The sequence below is a fragment of the Rhea pennata genome, chromosome 9 (genome assembly GCF_028389875.1).
Source record: "Rhea pennata isolate bPtePen1 chromosome 9, bPtePen1.pri, whole genome shotgun sequence".
NCBI classification, from domain to species: domain Eukaryota; kingdom Metazoa; phylum Chordata; class Aves; order Rheiformes; family Rheidae; genus Rhea; species Rhea pennata.
The window spans coordinates 1,018,166-1,031,397 of NC_084671.1; the positions used below are offsets into that span (position 1 = coordinate 1,018,166).

The 13,232-nt window shown below is 54.3% G+C and overlaps 1 protein-coding gene across 13 annotated transcripts in view; it reads left to right on the top strand.

Annotated features, from left to right (window-relative positions):
* MBNL1 (muscleblind like splicing regulator 1) overlaps positions 1–13,232 on the top strand; it is a 118,573-nt gene that overhangs the window by 73,097 nt on the left and 32,244 nt on the right. For all 13 annotated transcript variants that reach the window (XM_062582902.1, XM_062582908.1, XM_062582904.1 and 10 more), the window contains one exon: positions 12,948–13,118. In XM_062582902.1, coding sequence (XP_062438886.1) covers positions 12,948–13,118 — 171 coding nt within the window. The remainder of the gene's footprint in view (positions 1–12,947; positions 13,119–13,232) is intronic.

Here is a 13,232-nt window from a genome sequence, read left to right on the forward strand (position 1 = left end):
CGTCCCGGCAAGCAGCATCGCCCGCCGCTGCTCTCTGCGGCACGTGTTAAAGCTTGTTGCTAAGCAGCGATTTTTAATTGGAGAATTAATTTGGCTCCAGACCATTTTCTGTGAGCAACAAAATATGCAAAAAATTCCAATTGACGCAGAAGGGTAGATCATTATGTCATTTCTTTACTTAAACTATGTTTACAAGAAGAAGCCCATTTTTCCTTTAAAAAAGGGGGGGGGGGGGGGGCGAGGAGGAGGCAGGAGCCTGAAACCGCGGGCAGCTGGAAGCCGCAGGCTGCTGCGGCGTGGGCGGGCGCAGAGGCGCCCGGGCCCCGTGCGGGGCTGGTTTCCCAGCGGCACGCCGCCGCTGCGCCCGTCCCTGCGCCGGCACCGGGGCTGGCTGTGCCCCTTCTTAGGGCCACGGGCTCGGCCCCCTTGCTCCAGGGGAAGAAGCAGAATTTATCCAAATAATGTTTCAGCCTGCCAAAAAATAGCGTTTGTGCTTTTGGTTCTCCCCTGCCTCTAGCCATCCATGGTGATATTTTAATGGTACGGTGTTGGTGGCTTTATGAAAAACAAGCAGCTTTCCAGATTGCTTTTTAAAAGCAGCAGTTCTGGTATGAACACAGGGCAAGTGGTACAGCAAGTGTTCTGCAACTTGGGGGGAGCTGCTGCAGTGGTATAAAAATAGCAGAAGTAAACAGACCCAGCAGGCTGGCGCACTTTAGTTTTAAGACTTTCCCAGACCAAGTGCATTTATGAAATATATCCATATGGCTGTATTTACTTCAGATATATGGAGAGCTGTCTGAGTTATCTAATTCCAGCAGAACAGAGAGGAATTCCTCGTGGAGTCATTAAGCTCGCCGTGTTCAAAGCAAAGGGGCAGAGTCCGTTGCAGACACCCTCTTGCTGGGTCTGTTTATTTTTTTCTGTTTTTATACTACTGCAGAGGGATGGCCTGGCCCAGCGCTTGCAGCAGCGCCGGGCTCAGCATGCACTCGCCGAGCTTATCAGTGGCACCAGTAACTTTGATCTTCAAAACAGCATTCCTGCCGTAGAGCTGGCTCTCGGGGCAGCTGCGCCGAAAGCGCCTAGGGAAAGCCACTGCTCGGGCTTTTGTCGTTTAGGAAAAAAAAAAAAAAAACAACTCATAACTAAGTTTTTTTTCCTACTGCACTGCTTTAAAGCATTCAGCACCCAGCAGGTTCAGAAAGGGTTTCACTCTTTTTCCATTTATTAGTCTAGTCTAAGAGACCAAGCACTGGACTTCCATTCCTTCTACACACTGATTGTACTAATGTATCTGCGGAAGGGTTTTTTTTTTTTTTTTTTTTTTTTTTTTTTTTTTGCTACTTATTACCGAATTTCACTTCTCATTCAGTTTTCCCTAAAGATAGCCTTAGATAGTGTTTACGGAGAGTGATATGCCGTCTTGAGTTTCTCAGTCTTTAAAAGTGGTTTTGTTTCAGTTTCGGCATAAGCTCTCTCTTTCTCTGTCTTTTCAGCTCGTACGTCCGGGCTGTCTTCCTTTTCCCAAACTCCGGAATTTTGTAAAGCGCGTCACAGCTGGAGCCCTCCCCGAGACGCGCGGAGGGAGGGTTTCTGCGGCTCCCTCGCTGCGGTGCCCCCGTACCCCTGCGGGTTCACGGCTGCAGTTGCTTTGCCAAGCTGCCCTCTTCCTTCCCTGAACTACCTTTACACCGGATGAGCTCTGTTCTCTCGCAGTATTAACGTCCTCAGGTTTCAGCCCTTCCTTCTCAGTCCTCTTCCACTCTATTTTGAGAAGGAGAGGCAGAGACAGGGGAGAAGCTACCTGCAGTTTCCTAGCTGCCTCCATTTATGTAATCTCTAGCGATACAAAATTCTTCCCTATTTATATTTTGGCAGTGTCCATCCGATGTTTGCTGATCCTCCCAAAGCAACCTCTCCTCCAAATGCCCCCTTCAGCAACCCCACTGCCCCATGTAAGAATCCAAGCACTATGAATTTGTCTAATATCTGTCAAAATTATAAATACAAATACAGAATCACCTCTCTGCCCCCCTTCGTGTGTTGCTTGCCTTTGACCACGAGTTGCTCAGCTCGGAGCCGTGTCCCCTGCAGCCTAGGCATACGCGTTCAAGTAACGAAGAAAACAGCTGAGTGCTTGCAGCCGTTGAGCAGTTTGCACAGACAGTAAACTCACTAGTTTTTTTTAAGACAAAATGCAATAATCTGGTCTTACGAAAAATACCTGTTTTTCTAATTCTGTCAGTATAACTTTGACAAAGGCGAGATTTCATTCTGTAAAGGGCTTACTCGGTATCTTTGCATGCTGTAAAGCCTTGACTCGATGGCCAAGAGAGGCCTGGGCGTGATCTGCTGTGTGCACTTGCCGCGCGCGTTGCGCAGGCGCTGAGCTCCGCGCGGTCGGCGGCCGCGGGGCGCCGCCGCGGAGAGCACGGCGCAGGCCTGCGGCTGTGCCCCCGGAGGGGCGGCGATGCTGTGGTACCGGCTTGATCGGGGCGAGCGGAGCGCAGCAGCGGCCTGCGCTTCCCGGCAGGGCGTAACCCAGAGCCACGTCCACCAGGGCGGTTAGGTTGCTGCTCTTCCCTTTGCACGACAGACCAGCCACCAGTTGAATTTTTTGCCCTCTGTGTGTATCTGAAGAGAAGGATTTGAATTTAGTTATTTTGCATTTGGACTGAGCTAGAATCAATCCAGTTCCTGGGAGCTTTAGAGATTTGCAAGTTCCTCAGACAGCTTTGGAGAGCTAAGAGCAATGTACTCGAAGTCGTGCGCTTAGCCTTACTGACCTAAATATGTGCTTCTGCACAAACTCGTACGTGCTTTGGCCTAAATATGTATGAGATTAGGGGTTTGCACACACACTGAAGGGCGCGTGTGGGGAAGCAGAACTGCCGTGCCTGAGACGCGGGGCTCTGCTGCGAGTGAAGCTCCTAGAGCGGATCTCCGTCAGAGGTGACTCATGGAAACGGTGTAGCGGGATTGGAGCAGTCTGGGCGTCGTGAATTTGTAAATCTGCGCGGGCCTGAGGCGCTGGTGGCACCGTGACCGTTGCCAGGCCGTCGTGGTGAACGGGAGGAGACGTGGAGCTGCCCTTCGGACGCCGCTGCGCGGGCTGGGCTGAGGCCCCGGGCGTCCCGCGGCTCGCGGCAGGGCACCGTTTGGAACTGAACGGCAGCGCGGATGCGCAGAGGTTTCTGCAAAACCCCGCGCTCAAATTATCTTCTTGTTAATTAGGTATTGACTTCTGCTGGTGTTTCCATTAAACATTGCCTCAAGGAGAAAGCAAAAGTTCCAGTACCCGTATTATATAAGCCACAAGTGTGGTGGATAAAGGAATTTGCAAACTCAGAAGTGAATGGCAGGAAAACATTTTATTATCCAAAATGTAATCAGTGTATCGTCTGAAAGAAAATTCTAGAAAGAAGGAAAGAAAGAAAGGAAGGAAGGATCACTATTACATATCCACCACGGAGGGTGGCTCTGAAAGGCAGGACATGTGCCGCATGTCACAGGAAAACGTGTTGGAGAGAAGAACACAGCAGCAGCCTCTCAAAAATCGACTTACTCTTGCTTGTCTGTATGAAAGTCTTAAATGTCTCGGTATAGCATCAAAGTCCAGCACATTTGTCAGATGATCCAAGTCGCACAGAAATATTGATGCTTCATTTTCAGGACGCAAGATTACTTGGGGTGATTTTTCCAAGACATATTTGACTGTGGTTTCCGCTTTGTCCGAGGCCTGCGTGCTTTCTCTTTCTCAGTTCTGCAAATTTGCATGTGTTTAAAATTTTTAAGGCCCTTCCCTGGTCTTGATCTTGCTCCTTTAGGGAGGTCCAGAGCGACTCTTGGAGGTGGCTATTGGATGTGGGGGGAACCGGCTTAGCCCTGGTGTGTGGAGTCGCCCCGTGGTGGAGCTGGCGTCACAGCCAGGCACCGTTACAGCAGGAGCGGTGTGCAGTGGAGAGCACAGGGTCTGGTCTGGAGTGGGTTTGTTTAGTGCACGCGTTTCTCCCACCCCCACGTGTCGCCCACGGGTGACCGTCACCCAGGTGTCCTGGCGCTGCCCGCCGCTCTGTCCTCCTTCCCCGCGGGCTGGAAAGGGGCATCGCCCTTTGGGAAAGGCTTCAAAAACCTTCCTTTCCTGTGCGCCAGCCAGCAGGAGGAAAGCTGGTTGTCTAACCTCAGTTGGCTGTACCACCTCATACCGGAGTCTGCTTTCCCTGCCAAAACAGTGGCAGGGAGAGTGATGTCTTGCACATTTCTAATAATTAATAATTTCTAATAATTAATAATCTGGATGTCATCTTCAGGCATATGGAGGAAAAGAAGGTGATCAGGAGTAGCCAGCATGGATTCACCAAGGGGAACTCCTGCTTAACCAATCTGATAGCCTTCTGTGATGGAATGACTGGCTGGGTAGAGGAGAGGAGAACAGTGGACGTTGTGTACCTTGACTTTAGCAAGGCTTTTGACACTGTCTCCCGTAACATCCTCCTAGAGAAGCTCAGGAAGTGCGGGTTAGATGGGTGGACAGTGAGGTGGATTGAGAACTGGCTGAAAGGCAGAGCTCAGAGGGTTGTCAGCAGTGGCACAGAGTCTAGTTGGAGGCCTGTGGCTAGTGGTGTCCCCCAGGAGTCAGGACTGGGTCCCATCCTGTTCAACTTCTTCATCCATGTCCTGGATGAAGGGACGGAGCGCCTCCTCAACAAGTTTGCTGATGGTACCAAGCTGGGAGGAGTGGCTGAGACACCTGAGGGCTGTGCTGCCATTCAGAGAGACCTGGCCAGGCTGGAGGGCTGGGCGGAGAGGAACCTCCTGAGGTTCAGCAAGGGCAAGTGCAGGGTCCTGCACCTAGGGAGGAATAGCCCTAGGCACCAGTACAGGTTGGGGACTGACCTTCTGGAGAGCAGCTCTGCAGAGAAGGACCTGGGAGTGCTGGTGGATGACAAGTTGACCACGAGCCAGCAATGTGCCCTTGTGGCCAAGGCGGCCAATGGTCTCCTGGGGTGCATTGGGAAGAGTGTTGCCAGCAGGTGGAGGGAGGTGATCCTGCCCCTCTCCTCAGCCCTGGGGAGGCCTCATCTCGAGTACTGTGTCCGGTTCTGGGCTCCCCAGGACCAGAGAGACCTGGAGCTATTGGGGAGAGTCCAGCGCAGGGCTACAAAGATGATCAGAGGGCTGGAGCACCTGCCCTATGAGGAATGACTGTGAGAGCTGGGCCTGTTTAGCCTGGGGAAGAGCAGACTGAGGGGGGATCTGATCAGTGTGTACCAGTACCTGAAGGGAGGGTGTCAAGGGGATGGGGACAAACTCTTTTCAGTTGTCCCGTGTGACAGGACAAGAGGCAATGGGCAGAAATTGAAGCACAGGAAGCTCTGCCTGACCGTGAGGGGGAATTTCTTCCCTGTGAGAGTGACAGAGCACTGGCACAGGTTGCCCAGAGAGGTTGTGGAGTCTCCTTCTCTGGAGATCTTCAAGGCCCGCCTGGATGCAGCCCTGTCTAACATGCTCTAGGTGACCCTGCTGAGCAGGGAGGTTGGACTAGATGATCTCTAGAGGTCCCTTCCAACCTTACTGATTCTGTGATTCTATGAATTAGGTATTTACGTTAAACAAAGAGATCTTTGCTGATGATTTTTGCATCTTCTGTCTGGAGAAGTTATTGGGTCTGCTGCTATCAGTTCAGATTCAGTTCAGATTTGATGACTCTCCCTGAGAAAGAACAGGATACAAGTATCATATTGCAGATACTTAAGTATCCGGATACCTGATTCCTACCTGGTGGTTGTGCTCGGGAGCTGCCCCGATCCGTGCTGTGCAGCTCTTCCCCCGGGCCAGCCCCGGGCCCCGGTTTTGCTCCCTGGCGGCGGTGGCCCCGTGCGCGGCACGGTTGCTGGCCCGGGCGGCCGGCGGGCTGCTGCTGCGCGCTGCCCTTCCCGTCCCCGCGCCCCTCCTGCCGCCTCTGCGTTCACGCCCCGCTGCCAAGGCCCTGCGGGCGCGCTTCGCCGGCGCGGCCCCGCGGCCAGGCCGCGGCAGACGTGCCTTGGCGAAGGCTCCGTTAGCGCCCAGCAGCGCGGGGCCACGCGAGGCAGCACCCGGTCTGCAGTGTGCTCCCGGGGGCACGTTGGGTTTGCGCGTGGCTGCCCGCCGTGGTGCAGCGCCCTGGCTGCCCGCCGTGGCTGCCCGCCGTGGTGCAGTGCCGCAGCTGCCCGCCGAGGTGCAGCGCCCTGGCTGCCCGCCGTGGTGCAGCGCCCTGGCTGCCTGCCGTGGCTGCCCGCCGAGGTGCAGTGCCGCGGCTGCCCGCCGAGGTGCAGCGCCCTGGCTGCCCGCCGTGGTGCAGCGCCCTGGCTGCCTGCCGTGGCTGCCCGCCGAGGTGCAGTGCCGCAGCTGCCCGCCGAGGTGCAGCGCCCTGGCTGCCCGCCGTGGTGCAGCGCCCTGGCTGCCTGCCGTGGCTGCCCGCCGTGGTGCAGTGCCGCAGCTGCCCGCCGAGGTGCAGCGCCCTGGCTGCCCGCCGTGGTGCAGCGCCCTGGCTGCCTGCCGTGGCTGCCCGCCGAGGTGCAGTGCCGCAGCTGCCCGCCGAGGTGCAGCGCCCTGGCTGCCCGCCGTGGTGCAGCGCCCTGGCTGCCTGCCGTGGCTGCCCGCCGAGGTGCAGTGCCGCAGCTGCCCGCCGAGGTGCAGCGCCCTGGCTGCCCGCCGTGGTGCAGCGCCCTGGCTGCCTGCCGTGGCTGCCCGCCGTGGTGCAGTGCCGCAGCTGCCCGCCGAGGTGCAGCGCCCTGGCTGCCCGCCGTGGTGCAGCGCCCTGGCTGCCTGCCGTGGCTGCCCGCCGAGGTGCAGTGCCGCGGCTGCCCGCCGAGGTGCAGCGCCCTGGCTGCCCGCCGTGGTGCAGCGCCCTGGCTGCCTGCCGTGGCTGCCCGCCGAGGTGCAGTGCCGCAGCTGCCCGCCGAGGTGCAGCGCCCTGGCTGCCTGCCGTGGCTGCCCGCCGAGGTGCAGCGCCGCAGCTGCCCGCCGAGGTGCAGCGCCCTGGCTGCCCGCCGCGGCTGCCCGCCGAGGTGCAGCGCCCTGGCTGCCTGCCGCAGCTGCCCGCCGAGGTGCAGTGCCGCGGCTGCCCGCCGAGGTGCAGCACCCTGGCTGCCTGCCGCGGCTGCCCGCCGAGGTGCAGCGCCCTGGCTGCCTGCCGCGGCTGCCCGCCGAGGTGCAGCGCCCTGGCTGCCCATGTGGTGCAGCACCGCGGCTGCCCGCCATGGTGCAGCGCCCTGGCTGCCTGCCGCAGCTGCCTGCCGTGGTGCAGTGCCGCGGCTGCCCGCCGTGGTGCAGCGCCCTGGCTGCCTGCCGAGGTGCAGTGCCGCGGCTGCCCGCCGAGGTGCAGCACCCTGGCTGCCTGCCGCGGCTGCCCGCCGAGGTGCAGCGCCCTGGCTGCCTGCCGCAGCTGCCCGCAGTGGTGCAGCACCGCGGCTGCCCGCCGTGCCCCGCGGGCAGCGTTGCAGGCAGCGGCGCTGCAGCTGGCTGGTGCCCGGGGCTCGGCGCCCGCCGGCGCTCCCCTGCAGCGCGCTCCGCGGTGCCCTGCTCGTGCCGAGGCCGACGCTTCTTACCGCAGCCTGACACGGGCTTCTCCCGCCGAGCGCGCTCTTGAGCGATGAGCGTAAGATATAAAGAATGGGAGATCAATCACGTGCTTTTAAAGAAATATTTATATTGAAAACTAAAACAAAAATCGAGGGCCAGCATGCGTTTAAAGAATTACTTCTGTAATGGCAGCAGAAGCAAATGTTTACTTGCCCTTTTATTTCAAATAAGGCTTAAAGAGTGTCTTGTGTAATAACTGCTCTTAGCCAAAAGATGGTACTTCTTCCCTCGAAGAATTCAAGCAGAAAGAGGTACATTTTAAATGTTTCTGCCCCAGTAAATAATGATTTTTCTGGAAGGGAATTTGAAAAATAAAGTGATAAAAATATTTTTCCCTCTAGTTATGTAACAGTAACATAATATGAAAAGTTTTTTTTCCCTGTCTTTATGCCCCTTTTTGATTTATTCCTGTTTCCCAGGAGTGTTGCCTGTCACTTAGAGCAGGCAAGTTCGGTGCTGAGTGGCAGTACTGCTTATTTGCCCCCATCTAGGGAAATATATAGGGACCTCAAAGAAAACGGGCATTTTCTTTCAACAAATGAATAAGCAAAGTATGTATTTTTCTATAGCTGTGTTGATATTAGTGCCTGTTTCCAAGTAAAAACTCTTCAGCACAGCAATTTGACCAGCACTTTTTACAGAAACACAGTAATCTGAAAAAACCCCCCAGGTTTTAGGAGTTTGTGTCGTTTGTAGCAAATTACTGAGAGGAGCGGTAACCCACTTCGGCGGGTAGGGCGCTGGCTGTGTTTGGGGTTTAGTGCGCGTTCCTGGGGCAGCCGTGCCGGGGCCCTGCCGGCCCGGCTGGCGGTGCCGCCGCTGCCTGCCCCGGCGGCGCCGGCCCCGAGGCCCCGGCCCCGGCCGGGTGCGGACCCCGCGTCCCCCGGTGCTGCCAAGCGGCTGGGGACCTCTGGTCGGGCAGCGCCGCCACGGCTGTTCGCGCTTCCCCCCGCGACGAGCGGCGTGCCGGCGCCCGCGCCGGCCGTGCTCTCCGGCGGGTGCCCGGTGCCCCCGCCGGCGCTGCTGTGCCGGCAGGCTGCTCCCCTTTGGCAGGCTGACGGGGGGCTCGTGCATCCTAGCCCTAGGCACCAAGGTCTCCTGTACTGTCGCCCTGAATATTTAATACGGCCGCGGGCGGTGCAGGAGAGCGGGACAGGAAATACTGTCGGCAAAGAGCTGGTGTCTTCGTTCCCGCAGCCCTTCTGGGGCGGGCTGACTGCGAGCCCGCCGTGTGAACGGCCGTGACGGGGAGGAGCGACCCCCCGGCGGTCCCGCGGCAGCCGCTGCGCACCCCCAGCACCTCGCTTGGCCGAGGCTGGACACTTTAAAATATTGCCGACATAACGCTGCCTTGACTTAATGACAGTCGGGCTGCTTGTTTAGTTCAGCCTGGGCTTGCTGCCTAAATGTTGTTGATATGATAGCTGCAGAAAAACATCATGTGATAGCGGCCTGCGCTTTCCCGTCGCGCTTTCGCGTTCCTGCCGGCGAAGACGCAGGGCGAGCGAGGCTGGCGTTGCCGCGCGCGCTGCGTTCTTCCTCTCCCTGTAATGCGTGCTTATGAAGAGTGTGTGCACGAAGTCTAACTCTGCTATCAGCACGGCATTATCTTTGTAACTCTGTTGTCAGGAGTCAAGCGCTTCGAGTGTTATAGAGTGCTGTTACAATAGCACTAATTATAATCCGGTCTAAGGGAGCCAAATTTCAGCGTGTGGCACCGTGGCGGCGCAGTTGTGCGCACAAGCGTGCCCGTGTGCAGCAGCGCGGTCTGCGCGCGCGGCGTCTCGGCCTGGCGCGCGCCGCGGCCTCCGGGCACGCTGCCCCTCCTCGCCGCGGTTGTGGGCAGCGGCAAGCTTGGCGTCCGGAGCGGGGCAGCCGGGGCAGCCGGGCGGGCGGCGGGCCGGGGCGGCGCCTCCGTCGCGGCTCCGCTCTGGGTCCGGGACCTTCGTTTCTGCCCGCCCGGTGAGGAAGCACCGCCTGCCTGGATTGAAGTGGCTGGTGATTTACTGTCTAACGAAGAGGGTGCGTCCCAGCGCGTATCAGGACCGCACATATTTTAAACAAAATAAATTTTAATCGATCAGGATACTGTTAAAATCCTACCAATGCACTGGTACAGTATCTCGGTTGATGTGCCAGAGTATTTGATTTTCGTTTCTCAGAATTTATGCATTTACAATACTGATTTTTTTATTATTGAAAAAACAGAAAAGGATTCAGAAAAGGCCCACCGAGTAGAGTCAGAGAAATTAAAATCTGCTTTAAACTTTCGTGACTTAAGTTATTTGAGTTTAGTGAAGAGATAATTAAGAAATTACTTGTTTACAGTATAAAAGAGATTAATGCAGTCAGTGTTCTAGATACAGATTTTTAACAGTGCTTTTCAACCTATAGTTTCTAATTCCTGGGGCTTCTGTGGACCATTTCTGATGGATCCATGGAATATAAAACATAAATAGAGAAGAAAGACTGTTTCCAAAGAAAGAAGTCTACACCTCTTTTGGAAAATTTGCTAGGATCTGAAAATTCAAAAAGGGTGAAAGTGAAAAGCTGCACCAGACTCCAGAGGGACATAAAAACAAGAAAAAAGATGTACATTTTTTTGATAATAACTAATGATAACTAGCCATAAGCAGAATTTACCCAGGAATGTGGCATATTTGTGTAGTCTTTAAGTTAAAATAGATTGTCTTCCTAAAAGATCAGCTACTGATCAGATAGAAGTGATAGGTTTAGTGAAGAATGAACTGCGGGAGGTTCCTCGCTTCCCAAGAGGGAACCGACAAGGCATGTTGGATTAGGTCGTTGCAGTGATTTCTTCTGGCCTTAAAACATTCGACTCAATGAAATACATTAAATAAACCTGCTGTACAAAACGACACCAAATTTTAGATTCAATCCAACAAGGTGTGGAGCAGCCTAAACCCCATTTTCTTAGGGACACGTAGCACTGTAAAGAACTGAGCTCTCCGTTTTGGTGCGAGTGTCCTGGTTTGTAGTTCATCTCTTAACAATCTACACGTGTGAAATGGAAAAGGGAGAAAAGTATGAAAATCTTTGGGGTAAACAAGGAAATTGAGTTTAATCTGCGTTTCTGAATCAGGATCGTTAATTGCTCGTCTCTGATCCAAGGAGCACGTGTTGTAATTTCATCTTACTCATTTAGCAGTAATTAAGGCTGAATTTCACACTGTGCCAGTGTAAAATACCATCTTCCAGGCACCCAGTAAATGTATAATTTTGCCCCACGTTAGCTAGCAGTTGCAGCAATTAGCTCGGGTTTTTCGTACCAGAAGAAAAGTTGACATAAATCAAGATGTTAAAAGGGGGTTGCCGTGGCGTACGGCCTGGTGCTGCTGGGGCCGTGGGGGGAGCGCGTGTCGGAACGAGGCCGGGGCTGCCGGCTCGGTGCGGCCGCGGCTCGGCGCGCGCCGCGCTGCCCGGCCGTCGCGGCTCCGGGCGCGATGCCGGCCGGGCACGATGCCGGCCGGGCGTTCCCGCGGGAAGGGTGAAGGTGCCGTGAAAGGCACCTGCGTGCTGCTCAGAGCCTGGCCGCCACGCAGAAGCGTTCTTTCCATTAGGGTGGTGGATCGTCCTGTGCAAGGATCCTCCAGTGTCAGCTGGCTAGCCAGGAAAATGAGCTTTAAGAAACTTGGGCTGCCACCAGGAGAGACAGATGGCTGGGGGAAAAATACCAAGCCATTTATCCTAACTGAAGGAGAGACAAAAATGATAGTACGTATTGGATTTCTGGCAGAGCCTGTAACAAGAATATACTTTTACTTTCTGAGGAAAATTGCAGTATAAGGTCAAACTCTATTGAATTAATGTTTCCTGATAAAAATGGTTTCTTACTTAAATTAAGGCTGTCTTTTGCCTTGTCATTGCTCCTGTTTGGATTTATTTCAAAGATGAACGAATAAAGCAAAACGTTCTAATTTAAGGAACCTGTTCTCCCCAGCTTTCTCCTTTTTCAGTTTTTGTATTATCATCATCCTTTTTGTGGAAGAACAGGCTCCAGCGTTACAATTTTAAAGAACGGTTAGTGTGTAAAGCTTCCCTATTACTGAATATGCGTTTTTGAAAGTCATATGACATGTTAGATCAGTCTTCTGCCTGGAATGTCTTGGTTACGGTACCTCTGGGGAGGTAGGATAACTGTAACGATATTTGTAATCGGTCATTTCAGCTAGGAAGAGAGAGATTTTCCTTCTCCCTTTCCTGTGCACTATTTTCAAACGCTTGTGTTTGCCAGCGTTGTGCAATCAGTGTCCCCTTTGCTCTTGCAGTGCCGGGGATTTTAGCTGTTTTTACTTTGGAGCCACAGTTCAGGAGAGCTTGGGAAGTCAGGAAGTTTTTTGGAAGTCATGTTTGTGTCCAGTTCGCAGCAACTCCCTCAGGCCCCGCGGCTTTTGGCGCGGAGCTGGCACCCGGAGGCGCCCACACCAAGAGCTCTGTAATGAAAAGCCTTCATTAAACATTGCCTTAGGGTGGTGCCCTTACCTGGTAACAGGAAACCTGCCACCCAGGGGGGTTTAGACAAATACTGTATACACCATTATTATTATGTGAATGGTTTTCAGATTGATGACTACCTTCTAATCCAAATAACAATGAAAAATTTAAGAATAAGTTCTGCTTTTCTTGTTCGGTTTATTCAAATACAGCAAACACGCATTGGGTGTAAGAGCATTTCCTCGGCCAGGCAGCGTCGCAGGTCTCGTGAGTGCTGTCGAGCCAGTGCTGTTTTCCTGCCAAAACGGCTGCCTTTGCCTGCGCATCCTGCTGCGATCTCGGGGCTGCCCTGCCCCTGCGCAGCAGAAAGAGAAACGAGGCTGTGACGGCCCCCGAAGGGGCCGTGAGCTTCTGCGGGCAGGCTGCGGAAGCCGCTGCGCGCCTGCCCCGATGCCTTCCGCCTCCGGAGCGGCTTGCGGGGGCAAGTCTGCAGGCTGGCTCTGGGCTTCCGAGCCCCGACCAGCAGTGCTCTCGGCGAGAAAAGGCTTGTTCCCGTACAAGCGGCGCATGTTCTACTTTCAGAAGAATTGATGTTTGCTGGCCTTTAGCAACTTCTGTAGTATTTTTAGATAAAGCATTTAAAGCATTTTTAGAGCTCTGCTGCTGGAGTATATAGTTTAGAAATCCAAAGCAAGCAGCTGATAGAATTGTTTAGTTGCGCTGATCTGTATGTGATAATTCAGAGCATTAGCTAGAAGCTTTCCCCCTAGATCTTTAATATTTTCGTGTTTGTTTTAGTCAGTGACATAATGCAAGACAATATGCCTATGCCTGTTTAATCTAGTTATGTTAATTCTCTTCTTCAGGGTCGATGTTCAAGGGAAAACTGCAAATATCTTCACCCACCACCACACTTAAAAACACAGCTGGAGATAAATGGACGCAATAACCTGATTCAGCAGAAGAACATGGCCATGCTGGCCCAGCAAATGCAGCTCGCCAATGCTATGATGCCTGGCGCCCCGCTGCAGCCTGTGGTATGTGCGCGTTTTGCCTTGTGTCCTTGAGAGACCCCAGGTCTAATGAACCAAAGTAAGCTGGCAGATACAGGGGCCTGTGAAACCCCACGGAAGTTGGTATCAGCCTGAAAC